The sequence below is a fragment of the Hylobates moloch genome, unplaced genomic scaffold, assembly GCF_009828535.3.
Source record: "Hylobates moloch isolate HMO894 unplaced genomic scaffold, HMol_V3 SCAFFOLD_15, whole genome shotgun sequence".
NCBI lineage: Eukaryota > Metazoa > Chordata > Mammalia > Primates > Hylobatidae > Hylobates > Hylobates moloch.
This window is the reverse complement of record NW_026652290.1, coordinates 51,494,948-51,511,777: the sequence shown is the minus strand read 5'-3', so window position 1 is coordinate 51,511,777 and position 16,830 is coordinate 51,494,948. Positions and strand designations below refer to the sequence as shown.

Below are 16,830 nucleotides of genomic sequence, written 5' to 3'. Positions count from 1 at the left end.
ATTCTATCTAGCCATGAAGAACTATTTGTATCTTGGATTTGTAACTTATCTTCCCCTGCTATACCATGCAACTTGAGAATAGGAATCCATTTCTTACCCTCTGTATTATCAATAAATGGGCCCATCTTAGGTGCGCAATAAATGTGGGTATCCTGGGAGTCAGAAAAGACTAAGTTCAGGCTGCTGGGTAACACTGTGCTGCTGCCCCCTGATGTCAGGGCAAGGACAGTGTCATCCAAGAATCCCATCACCTTGATTTAAGGTGCTTTCTCCCACAGCAGCCTCCTGTAACTGTTCATTCCAAAATAGGAACACAACAGAGCCACCTGCAGTACAATGAATTTTTTATTCTTCATAAAGTGCTTAAAACATGAAGAACAAGCTCTTTATAAAGAGCCTTACAACTAGGAAGACAAACAGCAAAGCAGAACCATGCCTGCTCCCTGCCCAACCCACCTGCAGCTCTCCTCCAAGTGTGGCTAGGAGAAGAAACATCAACAAGGACCCTGGGCTTCGATTCAAAAACTCCTCTGAAGCCATCCATGCCCTGGGCATTAGGGAGGCCCACAAAGGTCAGGGCCAGGGCTGGGACTGAATAAAGCCCAGAGGAATCCCCAGTAGGGGGGGGTGACTCCCCCTCTCTCAGAAAAGATACTTACTTCTCTAATACCCAATGACCCCCAAAAGCATGACTGAAACCCTGGGGACCAGTGGATACTTTTCTCAGCTTTGATGAGTGGAGTTTAAGGTAGGTAGCGTTATAGGGGCTTTCCTCCATGTGTGGCGCTCCTCTGCTCCATCCTGGCGGCAGACAGACATTACCCAGAGAGCACGTGTCTGCCTGAGGCCTTGCAAAAGCAAGCCCACAGGCCCTCTCCTGAAGTGGTGGTCCCAGAGGAGCTCTTGCCTCCTCACTAAGCCGTAAGTATCCTTCTTCAGCACCTCATCACCGCCCATTTGTGCTAATTCAGGGTGCCCCAAGCTGCCAAAGTTCCCTGCAGATGCCTTGGGGAAGCCTACCAAGCAAACCAGGGGCTGGGCCAAAGGACAGACACTTCATTTCAAAGTGTACTGCAGCCAAGCCAGGCAAGCCCCTGGGGCAGAAGGGACAGGCTGAGATAGCAGCTTAGTGGATGGATGGGAGGACAACAAAGGCTTTTTCCTAAGTATAGGTGTCTCCCAAAGGCATAGTGGGACCTCCCACTGCCAGGCAAGCTGACTGGTCTAGTATGGTTAAATCCTGAGGCCAGACAGAATGAGAATGAGCAGGGCAGCCCCAGGCCTGCCTGTCCGCCTGCCCAGCAGTGTTTATCCTGGGATCCTCCTATTGGGGTTGAGGGAGGGGAAGAGAGCAGGAAGGTTGAGGGAGCAGCAACTTGGCCAGACCAAGAGATTAACTCTAGGGGAGGGGAAGAGCCCACAGCAGGGCTGCCCATTCCCATTCCCAGGGCCCTGAGAGAGCCATCCCTACGTGCTCAACAGGTAGGAGGGGGACGCCACACAGCGGGACAGGTCGACATTCAGGGGCTCTTGACCCCACCCACAAAAGGCACATTTTAATTGGTTTCCAAAAGTTCAAACCCTGCAGCAACACAGAGTTTTGGCATCTGGACAGGCAACAAGAATAGACATGGAGGCTTGATCCCCAAAACATAAGCAGTCCCAAGCCCCAGCCTGGAGGGGCCTACACATTGGAGGTGGTCAAGAGCTCGAAAAGCAAAAAGGTGCTCTCCCTGCACCTGCCCCTGCACCCCACACATTCCCATGTGACCCTCATGGAAAGGTCAGAGGGGGCAGGGAGCAGCCTGAAGCGCACACATCATCCACCTCTGTCCACACGGCACTTGCCCCACAAACGGCTCCAGAATGAAGCAGACTCAGTATACGGCAGAGACTGGCCCAGACCACACAGGCTTCTTGCTCTCAGGGGAATGGGTGTGAGGCTGAAGAGGCTGGTTGCCCATAACTCACAGACAGGCAGTGTGGTCGTTGTCCCAGTAATACTAGAAGCCCCTCCAGGGACTGGAGGGAAATGAAGGGGATGGGGCTTTGGCTGTGGGAAGAAATGGCTGACCATCCTTGGGGGGTAATAAAGTATGTGCTAGCAACCAGTCTTGTCCCAGATTACTGCATCAAGCTACAGTTTACCCCTGCTCTGTCTTGGGGGAAGAGTTCCAATTCCCTGGGGCCCCCAAAGCTGAAGGGTATGAAAACAGGCAGGTGGGAAAGACCCAGGGCTCCCAAAGACACACAAGTTGTGCACAGAACCTGATGCCTCCAAAGGGAATCCAGAGGGCCCCCCTTTCAGCAGCCCCAGTTGAGGCAGGAAGGAGAGGAGCAAGGAGTGACAAGGCAAGACAGACGATGCCCCACTGCAGATGAGAGAGTTCAGCAGGAGGGAGGGCCGGCAGCAGCAGGTCCATGCCAACCCTCCTGGGGGTGGGGTGAGGAAGGCTATTTGGGGGGGCCTGGGGGAATCTGCAGCAGCGTGGGTGAGGTCTCCATGATCCGCACCAGCAGCCGGTCGATGTAGCTCTCCAGCTCCTGCACATGCTCGTCCCGCTGGCTCAGCTCCCGCTCCCGCTGCAGGAGCAGGCTGATGAGCTCATCGTGGGTCAGGTGGTAGTACTTGGCCGACTGGTCCAGCACAGCTGAGTCCTGAGGCCGGACCGAAGACAGTGAGCAGGGCAACCCTAGGCCTGCCCGCCTGCCTGCCCGCCTGCCTGCCTGCCCGCCTGCCCGCCTGCCCACCTGCCCGCCTGCCCACCAACACCTAAGTTTCACCACCACAGGGCCCCAGGCTGCCTGTCTCCAAAGCCAGAGCCTAACTGGCTTCAGGACTCTGATGTGGGGGACCTGGTCTGCTGCCTGCCCCACCATCACCAGGACCAAGCCCTGAGACTCCACAACACATTCTGTCAGATGCCCCCCACACCCTGCTGGGCCTTACCTTCAGCCTTTTGGTGTCCACCATCTGGCCAGCCTGGGGGGCCTGGGTCACAGGCTGAATGCTCCCAGATGTGACTGTTTTGAGCTTCTCCAGCCCACTGCTCAGGGCTATGCTCAGACTGGAGCGGGACTGCTTCCTGTCGGGGCTGCCCTCCACAGGGGCAGCACTGAGGGGCTTCACGGGGTGGGGACTGCAAAGACATACAAGAGATAGGTTACACAGAGAGAAGGGTGGCATGGGTCAAAGGTGGGGCTGCCTTCCCTGTGGAGCCTCCAGGTCTGCTGGACAGAAAGCCCAGCACTGGGTGGTAGCTGCCCCTATAGAGTCAAGGTCTCAGGGCAGCGGTGTCCAGTACTCCTCAGCAACCCCCTGGGCTGGCCTCAGTCCCCGCCCCACCACCTGCTCCCTCCCCATTTCACTCCATCATTCACCCGGTGACCTGACCCTTTCACAGGGACAGCAAAGGCCATGCTACAGACTCCTGTGCACCTGCACCCAGCCTCTGTCAGGGACACTCTCCTCCAGCCATCTTCCCTCCTTTCTCTTCTATACTGTAACCTTTCTCTAGTGTGCTGACCTTGGGAGTGTGTGCCCTCCCAAGTTCCCAGTTTTCCCAGGACTGTGAGGATTCCCAGGACATGAGACTTTTGAGTGCTAAAACCTGGGCAAACTGGGACACTTGGTCACCCAGCCCTCTCTAGGGGTTGCTTCCCATCAGCATTTACACAGCCCTGCAAAACCCTCCCTTGACCTTGTATTTGCTCCAGCTATCATTCCTAGTCACCTTCCCCTTTCTTCTCACCCAAGCCTCTCCGCAGCAGCATGGAGACTACATTTGTATAATTTCTTACCTTTCATTGACTCCTTAACCCATTAGAACAGGACGTCGGTCTCTACCGGCCCACCACAAGTGGACTTGTTGAGGTCACCAAGCCCTGCTGGTTCTCACCTCACTGACCTCTGTGGAGCCGACACTTGAAGTACTCCTTCCTTTGGGCTGCTTGCCTCCCTTTCCCTTCAGGACCTCCATTTCATCTTCTGACCCCACAGCCCCTTCTCAGTCTTAACAACTGCTAGTCTGCCCTTGGGTTCTCTCCTCTCCTTCTCCTCCCTGCATCCTACCACCTTCCTAATCTCCATCTCTAACCTAGACCTCACCGCCTGGACTCTAGACCTGCAGAGTCAGGTGCAGGCTGGCTTGCTCCCTGGGTTCCCCCGCAGGTGCATCCCACCCCCCGCCACACCTCCTCTGTGCTGCCCTAGCAGTGAGGAGCACCTCTGGCCCCGCCGGCTCAGGTCAGAAAGTCAGAAGCCTGGGAGGTACTCTGGCTCATCCTCTTCAGCCTCGGCCTTAACAATCAAGTACTGCCACCTTCCTACCTTCTCAAGCCACCCCGCTCCTCTCCAAACCAATGCTTAAAACTTCCTTCTAGTCACAGCCACTAAATCAGCTCCTCCATCTCAGTCTTGCCCATCTCCAATCATGCTGCTGCAGGATAATGATCTCAGCATTTTCAAAGCTTGAGAATCCTTTAATGGCTTCTATCAAGGTAAGAAAATACAATCTCTAACACAATCTGGTCCCTGCCCTTTCTTCATGGTCCACTACTCCCAAAGCCACATTCTTACCAAGCTCTTACAAAAGCTATTCTTCTGTCTGGAACAACACTGCCCCTTCCTCCCATTGGCTCACTAATTCCTACTCATGTTTCACAGTTGTGCAAGGCCACCTCCTCCAGGAAGCCTTCCTCATTCTTCCAGGCTAAGATGACCCTTCTCTGGAATCCTCCAGCACCCTGTGACAGTTACATAAACTATAACATAAACTGCATCAGGCTCCCACATTAACTATCCTGCCCAGGGGGACCTCTTACAAATCTATGCTTACTTCACAGAGGATTTAGACCACTCAGGAGTAGAAAGCAAAATGGCTTAGTCCAAGGCCCTGAGCTCCACTGAAGGAAGGGTCACCCAGACCCAGAGACTCTCAGGCTAGATCTATGCATTCATCCTCACAAATCGGGAAGAGCGGCAGAGCACCCAGGCTCTGGGCAGACAGTAAGGAGAAAGAATGCATCTCAGTCCTTTCCTGCCACCTAGGAGCCTGCGCTAAGGATGGGGTATAAAAGCAGCTCTAATGCCACCTACGGGCTGTGCCAGGGAAGGGGAGGATGACCAGTGTAGTATAAAAGTGCCTTGAATGAGGGGCCAGGAGGCCTTGGCTTGTTTGCTCCCTTACATCAGAGGGATCCCTGCGGCTCTCATGGGCTCCATTTCTTCCTTTGAGGAATGAGACAGCTCTATTTGGCCCATCCACTTCATAACAGAAGGAACAAGCCCAGTACAGACATGAAGCCAATGTGGGAAGAATAAAACTTATAAAAAGTGGCAAGTATGATTAGAGGTCATGCTGGCAGACAGCAGGGCCAGCCGAGGACACTGCAACCACCAGCTCCCCCACGTCCTGTCCCTCACCTCAAGGGAGGAGAGTCACCACCACCACCAGGGAGGGACGCTGGGGGCGGCCTGGACTCCCTCCTACCCACTTCCCATATGTAGTTCTGGCCCCTTGGGGTTTCTTCCCTTCTTGGGTCCACTTTATCTTCCCCAGTGGACTGGACATTCCTTGGGAATAGAGTGGAGACAGTGCCTTTCATCTGTTCAGCATCTGACACATAGTAGGTGCTCAGTGAATGTGGATGACCAAACATGAATGCCTGGTCGGGAGCCTAGTGCTGGAGCCTGTCCTGCTCCCCAAAGCCCCACGCCCTGCCCTGCTCTCCCCTCCTTCACTCGGTCCTCCTACAGCACTATCGTCCCAGAGGGACTTGCTGCCTTCTAAGTCACACCATCACCTCCCAGTGCCCTGAGTCTCCAGGCCTCTGCCCACATCACCCCTGACCAGCCACCTGGTGAGGTCACAGCTTCATAATTCTTCCAAACCTCCCAATGTCACAGTGAGCACAGTCACACAGCCATCTGCTGTCCACTCAGCAGTCCTAAGTGCATCAGAACCACCCCTTGAAAGGCACCAAACACAAACCAACAAAGCAACTGCTGCGGGTGGGGAACGTTTCTTCTGAGAGTTACTATGTGGGAAGTGTTTGAGTTTTCCTTTTTCTTCTGAAGGTGTCTGCAGCTTTCTCTCTGACCTAAGTGCTGGTCCCTCCTCTGGCTCTCTGCCTTCCCCAGCCTGCACCCTCACTCTAGCAGAACAGGAAACTGCTCAAGGCTCCACTGCCAGCCTGCTCTGCCACGGTCTGCCCCAAGAACTGCCCCCTGCTTGACAAGTTCCACCGCCCTCCCGCCCACAGCTCCTCTGCGGCCGAGTGCACATGCTCCGGAAGGGCCTACAGCACAGCGCTCCTTCCCTGCCAGCCCACATCGGCTCTCCCCACTTCATTCCTTATGCCCTGCACCTCATCAGTGCTGTTCTCCAGCACTGGGGGGCTGCCTTGATTATCCCAAGTCCCAAGAAGGCAGCTTCAGAGGTGGTACCATAGAAAGCTCCTGTCTTCAAAGCCTGTACTGTCTTGCCTCTGGGGTAAAAGAGACCCTCACCTGCCCCACAAAGGATGAGGCTGGAGTGTGAACCCCTCAGTCCCTTGGGCTGTTCTGCCCCCTGTCCACCCCCTTCCTCCTGGACAGTGTTCTGGGGGTGGATGCTCACCTGGCACTGGGCTGTGGCTCCTCAGCTGGTCGTGTCTCCAAGGGCAGAAGCACAAGCGGGGAGGCTGGGGTGGCTGCAGCGAGGTCCTCCCTAAGTAGGGCAGGGGAGCCCCCAGGTGGGGAGGGCTCAAGGGGGCCAGGGAGTAAGGCTGGCTCCCCTGGTGGTGTGGAGGAGGTGGTCAGGGGCCAGGCTTCAGACAGGGGAGAGCATGGAGGGCTGGGCCCCCCACAGTGGTGGCTGGCCCAAGGCGGGAGAGGGGGCGGTGGAAAGTCAGGCTCTGGGGGAGTGGGCAGCTCTTCTGGACCAGAATGAATAGAAGATTCCCTCGACCCTGGCGGGGATGCAGATGAGAGGCTGGGAGGATCTCGGCTTCCCTGAAACAAGAAGGGGTTCAAGGCATCTTCCTTGGAGACCCACACATCAGCCTGCTGGGAGGTGACTGACAGGGACCCAAGCCCCTCTCCTACTGGATCCTGGCCCTGGGCCTCAGGAGCCTCAGGGCCTTCTCCAATCTCTGGAGCCCCCGAGATGTGCTGACTCTGAAGAGCCAAGCTCTTTGAGTGACAGGGTGTGGGGGCAGGACCCTCAGGGCAGCTGGTGGGTGCAGACAGGCAGGGCCCAGACACAGGGGGGCTGGCGTCTTCCACTAGCTCTTCCAGGCCAGGCTGGCCCAGCAGGGTTGCAGAGGAGCAGCTGTCAGACTCCTCTGACTCACGCTTCTCTCCCTCCTCCTTGGTCTCCGGGGGACCGACAACCAGTGCACTTGGGAAGGCATCTTCACCCTCTGTCTCTGGCCCCCTGTTACTCAGCCCCACTGCGGCCTTCTCCTCCTCCTCCTGGGATCTTGAGGGTGTGAAGAGGCGCGGTGGCTTGGGAGGTGGGGTGCTGGGCTGCAGCCCCTTGTCAGACACCCACTCGGGTTTAGGCTCGGGCTCCAGTGGGGGAAGCCCCTCGCTCCCCTTGGGGCTCACAGTTTCTGGCGATTCAGGCTGCAACTGGGGAGGAGGCTTATCAGACTCTCCCCGCAAGACTAGTGAGGCCGTCTCAGCTGCAGGAGAAATGGTGACCACATCCCAAGGCCAGGCATCGTCAGCTGTCTCGACGTCAGGGCAAAGCTGGTTTTCACCTCGGGAGGACTCATCGTCCTGGCCCTCAGCAGCGCTCTCTGGGCCCGGCAGCCTCTCCCACACACTGATCACCTCTGGAGAGCTAAACAGAGATGTCCCACTGTCTGCCGGACTCTGCCCTGCTTCCCCTTCCGGGGCTGGCAATTCCCTGTCTGGTTCTGAGGCTGAGGCTCTCAGCTGCAGCTGGGCTGATGAGGAGGGCAGGCTGGCCCCTACCGACTCGAGGAGCCCTGGGTCAGCCGCACTCGCGCTCTGGTGGTCCGGTCCCAAGTCCAGAGGAACCCTGGGCTCCAGCCAGACGCTGCTCCCACCTCTTCCTCCTCCTCCTCCCCCAGGCTCTCCCTGGGGCTCAGCTGCCTTCGCAGTCATGGCCCTGGAGCCTGGGTCTTGCAGCCCTGCCGCCTCCAGCCCCACTCCTGCAGGGGCCAGGATCTCGCTCCTGGCCTCTGGACGCAGCCTGCTGGCAGCAAAGACGTTGAAGGTGTTGTCCCACTCAGGCAGGGCTTTCCCAGGGGAGGCCAGGGGGGTGGGGCTGGCCCTCGAGGCACTGGGGAGAGAGGGAGCAGGTGAAGGAGAGTTTAGTGCTATGTCGGCTATGAGCTCCTCGAAGAAGGGGTTGCTCTGCAAAGAGGTGAGGAACGGGTTGGTAAGACCCAATAATCCAGGTGGGGTGGCTTCAGGGGCGGCGGTGGTGGTGGTGGTGGTGGTGGTGGTGGCGGCAGCAGCAGTGGCAGCAGCGGGGGAGGCGGCTGCAAAAAGGTTAGTGCTTAGCATGGGAGCAGCAGTGGGAGCAGGAGTGGGAGGGGCCGGAGCCCAGGGGGAGCAGGGGAGGTGGTGAGGAAGAGCAGCTGGGTCAGATTCTACCTGAGGAGACACGTCCAGGCTGTGGAGGGAGACAAAACCGTGAGCCTCCTGGTTAATGCCAAGACTGGAAAGGCCCCTGAGTCCCACGCCCCACCCCCTGCTTCGGGACCAGGGGCCACAACACACACATAGGCTGGATTTACCTACTTGGGCCAGGGTACAGAGGGAAGACCCCAACACGTAACATTATCAAGTGCCTCCCAAGGAGAAAGATGCCAGGCAAAGCTATTTTAATCCTCACTCCAACCCCAGAGAGAAATCCTCTCATCTGATAGGCAGGATCCGATCCAAACCTAACCAAGTGTTCTTTCCTCTATCCCATGCTGAAGCTTCTAAGGTTCTACTCAACAAGGAATTTATGTCTGGGAAAACTAATCTGAAAGTGCCTTACATCCTTTTTTTTTTTTTTTTTTTTAGATACAGTCTCTCTCGCCCAGGCTGGAGTGCAGTGGCGTGATCTTGGCTCACTGCAACTTCTGCCTCCCGGGCTCAAGCCATTCTTGTGCCTCAGCATGTGCCACCATGCCTGAATAATTTTTGTATTTTTAGGAGAGATAAGGTTTCACCATGTTGGCCAGGCTGGTCTCGAACTCCTGGCCTCGTGATCTGCCCACCTGGCCTCCCAAAGTGCTGGGATTACAAACATGAGCCACCAAGCCTGGCCCCTTTTAGGACTAAAAGCAAAGAAAACACCAGCTGGCATGGGGGGATAAAGAGACCAGAGAAAGGCCAGGCCTAGGTATCTGGCTGGACAAAGCCAGAACTTATAGGACCTAGCAGGGCACCTGGAATTCTGACACTTGAAACAGCCTGGGTTCTATTGATCCCTTGCAGAAGCAGAAGTAATGACGGGCTGTCACTGGGTGTGATAAGGTGTCTTGTTTCTTTGAGGGGCAGCCTAACTGGCTAAGGAAGATAAGCCACCTGTGGAGAACGTCAACCAACAGGTGCCTGCCTTTGTCTCCCAAGGCTGGCAGTGTGACAGCAGCAGCAACTCTGGATGTCACCAGGGGCTTCTCAGGGACTCTGGGGATGGGGACAGGGCAGGTGCTCTTAGGACACTGGAGAATAGGTGCTGGCCTTCATCTGTCCAGGGCAGGGTCCTTTCTGGGAGGAACGCCCCCTGCACTGGTGCTTATCCAGAGTGAGGCCGACTCCAGAGATGCGGGCAGGGGCGTGCTCTCAAACTAGAGCTTCTCACTTCCCTAGGACACAGACAGAAGGCCAGAAAAAATGGCTGCCTTGCCACTGAGCTACCGTCAGAGGCAGACCTCGGTGGCCTCACCCTCTGCCTTCTGAGCAGTCTCCCTCCTCATGGCTGGTCTCCCAGCCCTGGCTCTAAGCTTCCAGGACCCCCGTTCCTTGGCCCCTGCCTGTCCAGGTGGAAATATCCTGGGGAAACCCCTACACATCCAACTTTTCAAGCCAACCAGCTTCTTGTACAGGAAATGTGGGCAGTGAGTCCTGAAGGGGCAGAAGCCAGGCTTTGGCCAGCCAGCCCATAAGGAGTGTGGCTTGGGGTAGGAAGGGCACCTGTGGAAAGAGCAGGAGCTGCCTGGAGCTTGCCCGGATTCTCCCGGGAACCCAGAGCCCAAAGAGGGCAGACCCACACAGAGGTGGGCTGAGGCAGGTCAGCTTGGCAGCTGCCACCAGGGGCGGACCACAGGAAGGAGTCCAACCAAACAAAGGCACAGGTGGCTCCAAAGATGGTTCTTGGAACAGGGAGGTCAGCCTCACAGCCAGGTCCCAAACCCATGGATTTCTCATAAGAATCAGCTTCCAGAGAGTCTCCTGACCCTATTTTTCCCCTTACAATAACTCCCCATCCAAGGGTAAATTCTCAGTCTCATCCCCTCCACCTAAAGATGGAGGGAGAGGGAGGTAAAAATTCCCACCTGTTCCCACCCCACCTGGGCTTCCCACTACTACCCTGCTTCTATGGACATGATGGATACCAAAAGAGGAAGAATTGTGGGCCCAGAGCCTCAACCCCAGCAGATGCCCTTTCTCCCTTCATTCCGGACAAGCCCCAGGCCAAGGCACACATGCCTGCCGTGGAGACCAGGGGGAGTGAGAAGCAACGTACACCACCACCAGGTCAAGAGCCTGACCTCAGCCCACTTGCCATTAGAGCATCCATACCACACCCAGCCCAATCCTGCCTACAGGATCCAGGCCCCCAGGAACAGGGTGAGAGCACTCTGAGCTACTTCTCTCCCCAGCCCCCTTTATGACAATAGGCCACAGTGGTCTGAAGGAAGAGAGTCCCATCAACATTAAAAGCACCATGCTTAACTCTGCCCCCTCAGCCCTAACCTGGCCTGCACTCACCCTTGCAGTCTTTCAGCAACCTGGCTGGCAGTCAGAACTGCAGGGACAAGAGCGGCAGGGGAGTAGACTGGGAGCCCCAGGTTAGACTCGGCAACCTCCCTCTCCCTGCCAGATCCCCAGAGATACACACAAACCTGTTGGTATGGAATCAGCAAAGGGCTCTCCCTGGAGGAAGGGACTCCAAGCACCAGGCCTGGCAGGCTTTACAGAGCCAGCAGTACTTCTGAGGGCATCTGTCCATCCTCCTATCTGGTAACACATCCCTCCTTCATGCCTTCCTCTCCCTTGCTCCACACCGAGTACACATTCTGAAGGTTCTCACCTCAAAACATCTCCCTCCCACTCCACCTGGCCCAGGTCAGGGACATATTCCCACATGTGCTTGTCTTTGCAGGTCCTGCTCTGAGAACAGATAAACACCTCTGCATCCTAGAACCCACTGTGCCAGCCTGGCACACTCTCCCCACCCCCAAGTGGTGGGGGCAGCAATATATGCTGACCTGTCTTCTCTTTTAGGATCAAATGCTGGGAAGGAAGTCAGAAGTCCAGATGTCTCTGCCCCTTCAACCTGAGGGAATAAAACTTTACTGCCTGCAGAACACTCTGAACAATTGGTTGAACCTGCCACTCAACACAGGCACCACCTGTTGACCCTGACAGCCCCTCTTCTTAAACACTACGCCACAGGGCTACCTCTGTAGCTGAAGGCCAGGTGTCACTAGCAGACAACTCTTCCTTAGGCTGAAAAGAGATCTGTGTCCTTGTTATTTCCACACACTGGTCCCAGAGATAGCAAGTGGATCTGCACAAGCTCTCTACCAGGCAATCCCCCAAAGGCCGAAGCCAGCCTTGGAGGCACGTTCACCTCCAGCAACATTGCCCTTCAGCCTTCGCTCCTGAGGCACGACCTCCTGACCCTCCTGAGATGGGCCCAAAGTGCAGGAAACATGTCCAAGAGATGGGCACATCCTCTCCCATCACCTGGGCACAATGAAGTGACAGGGGCCTTGTAAGCTGTAAGTAGGGAGAACGTATCATTTATCTTCCAAACCAGAACACTGAATACAGTAACCATGACAGGAGAACAGGCACAAGCAGGACGTGAGGCTGCACTAACTCCAAGCCACTGGGAGTACATTATAGTTACTCATTTACACCACCAAGAATGCAGCCAGGCTCCTTCCGCTGCCACAGCACATTCCAGGCCCACAGGGGCCTTGTTGCCTACCACACCTGGTGCAGGGAGGCACTGCAGAGATTGCCAGAGGCCACCATCATGATACGCTCATCTCTATGTTGTACCATACTTATTCCCAACTTTAAAAGTTTTTGTAATCAACATTTGATCCCCCTCTGTGCATACAGTCCTATGGTTAGTGTGGGGGGCGGGGATCAAGGGAACACAAGGATGACCTGGGATAGACACAAAGACAATCCACTTTGGCCCTAGCGGGTTTAACATGCGTGGTCTTGCCTGTCCTCAAACACACATGAAATAGCCTGTGCTGCAGCTCAGTGTGAATGGCTCATAACAGGGCAGGGGAATGAGGCTAAGTCCTGTGGCCAAGATAAGCTTGGTCTCAACTACCTACTCCCTGCTCCAGCACACACTGGTAGGGGCCCAGTGTGACCGCCATGGGCCCCAGAAGACAAAGGCCACATCAGAGGAACAGCAAGACCCTCTTCTCAGCCCTGCATAGCCTCATTTTTTCCTTCCCCACGGCAGCAGCCTTTCTCTGGTTACTACACTCAACACATTCAGCCCCGGGCCTCTCTGTGGGGCATCAGTGCCACATGGGAGCACTAGAGGGCGCTGCTGTTCTTCCTAGTGAGGAACATCCCGCAATCTGCAATGGTAGCCCCAAGGCAGAGGCCCCCAATCTCTCGACCTGGGGACAGGCTCCCCAGGCCCCAGCTGGAGATCCTGCAGCTACATTCAGTCACTCCAGTTCTGGGTCTAACCCACAGCTTCCTGCCATGAGGCAGCCCACCTCTCCTTCTCTCCTCGGAAGCCCTAAGCAAGCCCTCTGGGGAAGCGCCAACAGTCCTTTCTTCCAGGCCAGCCTTCCCCTCCCTGCAAGGCACACGAGGCCAGGATGCTGCTGATTGAGCTCAAAGGCCAGGTGTCACATCTGTCCAGACCAGGCTATCTTACCCAAAGCACAGCCCCTCCCATCCCATCTGCATGCACGGCCACAGAGCCTGGCCCTGCAGCCGCCACCTGCAAATGGGCCCCATCTGGGGAGGGATGCTGAGTGCCCTGCATCCTGCTAAAGACAAGGCTCGGAATTCAAGTGACAGCAGGACAGGAACCTCAGCTTCCTTATGGCCATCAACGACCCAAATCCTCCAGATTCCAAGAGGCCATTAGGAGACATGGGGAAGCAGGAGAAAGAGGATGGAGACTGTAAGTGCCCCAGGCCAGTGACAACCCCACAGACTCACAGACTGCGGGAGTCCACTCCCAAAGCCTCGGCAGCACTCACCTACAAATGGCCCCAGCATTCACCCTGCCCCAGAAAAGGCCCAGAGACACCATACAGACAACCACACTGAGCCTGTGGTCTGTGCCCCTTTCAATCCAGGCCCTCAGCTCCTCCCAGCAAATGCCCTGTCCAGATCTCCTGCCACCTCCCTCTACCCTACCACCTCCCAATACCTCTGGCTGGCTGTCACAGGGCCACCAGGCTCAGCCTGGCATCTGGGAAAGGCCTGTCCCCTTCTTCCCAATATTCCCCCTAGGCCGCAGATGGCCAGCAGCTCACCTGAGCTCTGGTGAGTAGGGGTGGGGCAGTAGGGACAGGAGCTGCCATACCAAGCAAGGGAGGCAGGGGGTGGCATGCCCCTGATACTGATCCACCCCCCACACCCCTGTCTATGAGGATCTAACAGGGGTTGTCAGCTGACCATGGCCCAAACCTAGAAAGGCCTGCATGTCTCTCTCCACTCCTCTCAACAGACTCAGAGTGCCACAGGGAAACGAAAAGCCAGAACTACAAGATTCCTTTCCCCTCTGAGCAACAGGTTTAGGGTCCTTCTCCTGTCCTATCTTTTGCCCCTTTGCTACTGTGCTTGTCCTCTAAACCTGTCCAAGCAGCCATGGAGTGGGAAGGGCAGGCTTGTTGAGAGAAACAGTGGCTCTCACCACACTGGCCAGGGCTGCCACAGATGCTGCCCATGAGGGCTGGCCCCAGGCCCTTGGGAAGGTGGGACACACGCTTCTGTGACCTGTGCCTGGAGCCCCTCCCTGGACCCTGCTATACAATTCTGCAGCCTCCCCTGGCTCAGAATTAGGAGGAAGCAAATGGTGGGCATCAGGGGCTCTGCCCAGGGCCTGAACTGGGGGACTCAGTATATTCAAAACAGAACAGCTGCCACCAACACTTCCCACGGTGCCATACCTCAAGACCAAGAGACATCAGAGAGGGCCAGAGCTCCCAGGGTCTCCAAGGACAGAGATGGGTTACAGATTTCATGGGAGCTGCCCACAGCCTCTTGCCAGGGGAACCAACTGGGGGTGTGAATGGACGGGGGAAGGAGTGGTGGCCTCAGTTATTTGACTCCCGTCTCCCAGAGGGAAGTGATCACAGAGACAGCTGGAGAGAAGTCCTCTAGCTCCAGAGAGGGGAAGGGAAGTCTGAGGGTGAGGTCTCCAATCCTCATCTCTCTACCAAGGCTTCCTTACCTTGAGGCCAGAGGGCAAGAGGTGGAGGTCAGGAAGCAAAGAATTCATACAAATGGCCTTTCCTGCTTCCCTCCAGCTCAGGGGGTGGGCATGCCAACTCATGCAGCAAGGCCTAGGGCTGAGAAGTCAGACCCCTCAATCCATAGGACTCTCAGAGCACTGTGCCCTCATAACTCACCTGTGTCTGTGAGCACAGAACGAACCTTGGCTTAGGGAGGCACTCCCACTAAACCATGCAAAGCCAGAGCCCTAGCAGCCTGCCCGAGGTCCATATCTGCTCCTTCCTCCCTGCCCCAGGGTCCAGGCAGCACACACCCCAGCATCTTCCCCAAGAAGCAAAGTTGGTCTTTCCAACGACGTACCTGGGTTTCTGAGTTGGGTCCTTGGCTTCTCTCAAGCCAAACCAGCTACTCTTGGCCTTTTCCTCCCCACTGGACGAGTGATGTGGGGAGGCCCCCAGGGAGCTTCGGCGCCCCAACTCGCTCCGACTTAGGCCTTGGTGGTGGTGGTGGAAGAGGCCCATCCGGGGCTTGCGTTCCTCCTTCCGGGCTCCCTCCTTCTCTGCCACAGCCTCAGAGGAGGCCACTATGGGTGTGGCAACCTGGACTGGCTTGCCCTCTGGTAGCCGGTCCCCCTCCTCCTCTCCAGGGTGGCTGGCCCCAGGGGCCAGGACTTTAGCCTGAGCACTCGGCTCCTCCTGTCCAAGCACTGCCTCTGAGCTGCTGTTGCTACGACTGCCTCTGGGCCAGGTGTCATCTGTGGAACGAGGCCCCTCCTCGGAGAACCGGGAAGAGACAGCTTGCAAGGAGCCAGAGGATGGAAGCGAGCCTGAGATGGAGCTGCGGTGCCGCAAAGGCCCCTGGGGCTCCTCATTGTAAATGTGGCTCCCATTGACACAGAGCGAAGAACGGGAAGCAGCATCCAGGTGGCCCTGAAGGTCCAGAAGGGCCCGAGGAGGAGCCACTCGCATCTGGTTGGCCTCATCGCTGTGGGTCCTCTTATGGGTGAACAGCTTGGGGGACTGTGCAGAGTCCCTGCCTGCAGGGGAAACACATGGAGTTAGCTCGCAGGAAGAGAGGCCCCATTTCCTGGCCCCAGGCCTTCACCACCACCCAAGGGGAGAGCCAGTGCCCCCCTCCCCAGGGCGGCAGCCCTGTGCTTGCTCACCCCCTTCAGTGGACAGCCAGCTGCTGCGGCTTGGTGAGCGGGTGAGGAGCTCGGCGCCAGGTCCCTGATAGGCCAAGCTCCCACTGGCTGAGGACAGGGTGCTGTCCGAGCCCAGTGAGGTGTTGGACTGCGTCAGGGATGACTTGCGCAGCTTGTTGCGGAGGAAGAAGCCTTTGGCTTTGCCCATCTTGCCCAGGCTGCCCAGGTCAGAATCCTCTATAGCGCTGCTTGGGAGGATGGCAGAGGCAGATTCCAGATCATACTTCTTCTTGCCCTTCATCTTGTCCTTGATCTTGCTGAAGGGGGACCTTGGTTTGTCCTTCATGGACAGGTCAAACATACTGGCGCTCAGGTTGTTGCGCGTGAACTGGATGGTGACTTCAATCTCGCCGCGTTCCTTCTCCTTCTTGCCTGGCTTGGAGTGCAGCTTGTACCACCTGTGAGAAGAGGGAAGCAGGCAGAACTCAGTCACGGGCCCAGGGAGCCTGGCTCCCGCCCAGTACCAGGCACTGTCCGGACCCCTCCTTGCTCTGAGAGCCACTGATAGCCTCTCTCCAAAGGCTCCTGCTCTGACCCATCGGCCTGGGCTTCCAGGCTTCAGATGCAGCTGAGAAACTATCCAAAACATTTCCATGATGGAGAAAACCACATCCTGAGTGGGGAAGCTCCTTGGGTGCCACCAGGTAGGGCGGCAGTTACCACGCCATGCCCCCTCCCACCCCAGGACCTTCTCCTGGTGCTCAGAGACCTCTCCTCTGCCCCATCTCCCCTCCATCTGAAACTCTGAGGCCCAGAGGGGTGAAGCTGGGCCTGGGAGGGCCCTCCCATCTCCAGGCCCCAGCACAGGCAGACCTACCCACATTTCTCCCTGTTGACATCATCTCCTCTGGCCAGTCCCAGCAAAAGCTCTACTCCCAGCCACCCGTGAGCCCAGGAAAGAACAGCTCACCCAGAGGCCCAGGGCGAGGAACACAGGAATGCTAGTGCATACACTCATGTACATACACACACACACACACACACACACACACACACA

General features: G+C 56.8%; 1 protein-coding gene across 4 annotated transcripts in view; it reads right to left on the bottom strand.

The window, feature by feature from the left end:
• Positions 1-327: 327 nt before the first annotated feature.
• RAB11FIP5 (RAB11 family interacting protein 5) overlaps positions 328-16,830 on the bottom strand; it is a 39,604-nt gene continuing 23,101 nt past the window's right edge. The window contains exons 2-6 of one of the 4 annotated variants that reach the window (XM_032178905.2): positions 15,795-16,231; positions 14,990-15,665; positions 6,621-8,630; positions 2,951-3,140; positions 328-2,658 (exon numbers count right to left, since the gene is read on the bottom strand). In XM_032178905.2, coding sequence (XP_032034796.1) covers positions 2,455-2,658; positions 2,951-3,140; positions 6,621-8,630; positions 14,990-15,665; positions 15,795-16,231 — 3,517 coding nt within the window. In that variant the 3' untranslated portion in view covers positions 328-2,454. The remainder of the gene's footprint in view (positions 2,659-2,950; positions 3,141-6,620; positions 8,631-14,989; positions 15,666-15,794; positions 16,232-16,830) is intronic. The other 3 variants (XM_032178906.2, XM_058428733.1, XM_032178907.2) reach the window with 3 other exon arrangements.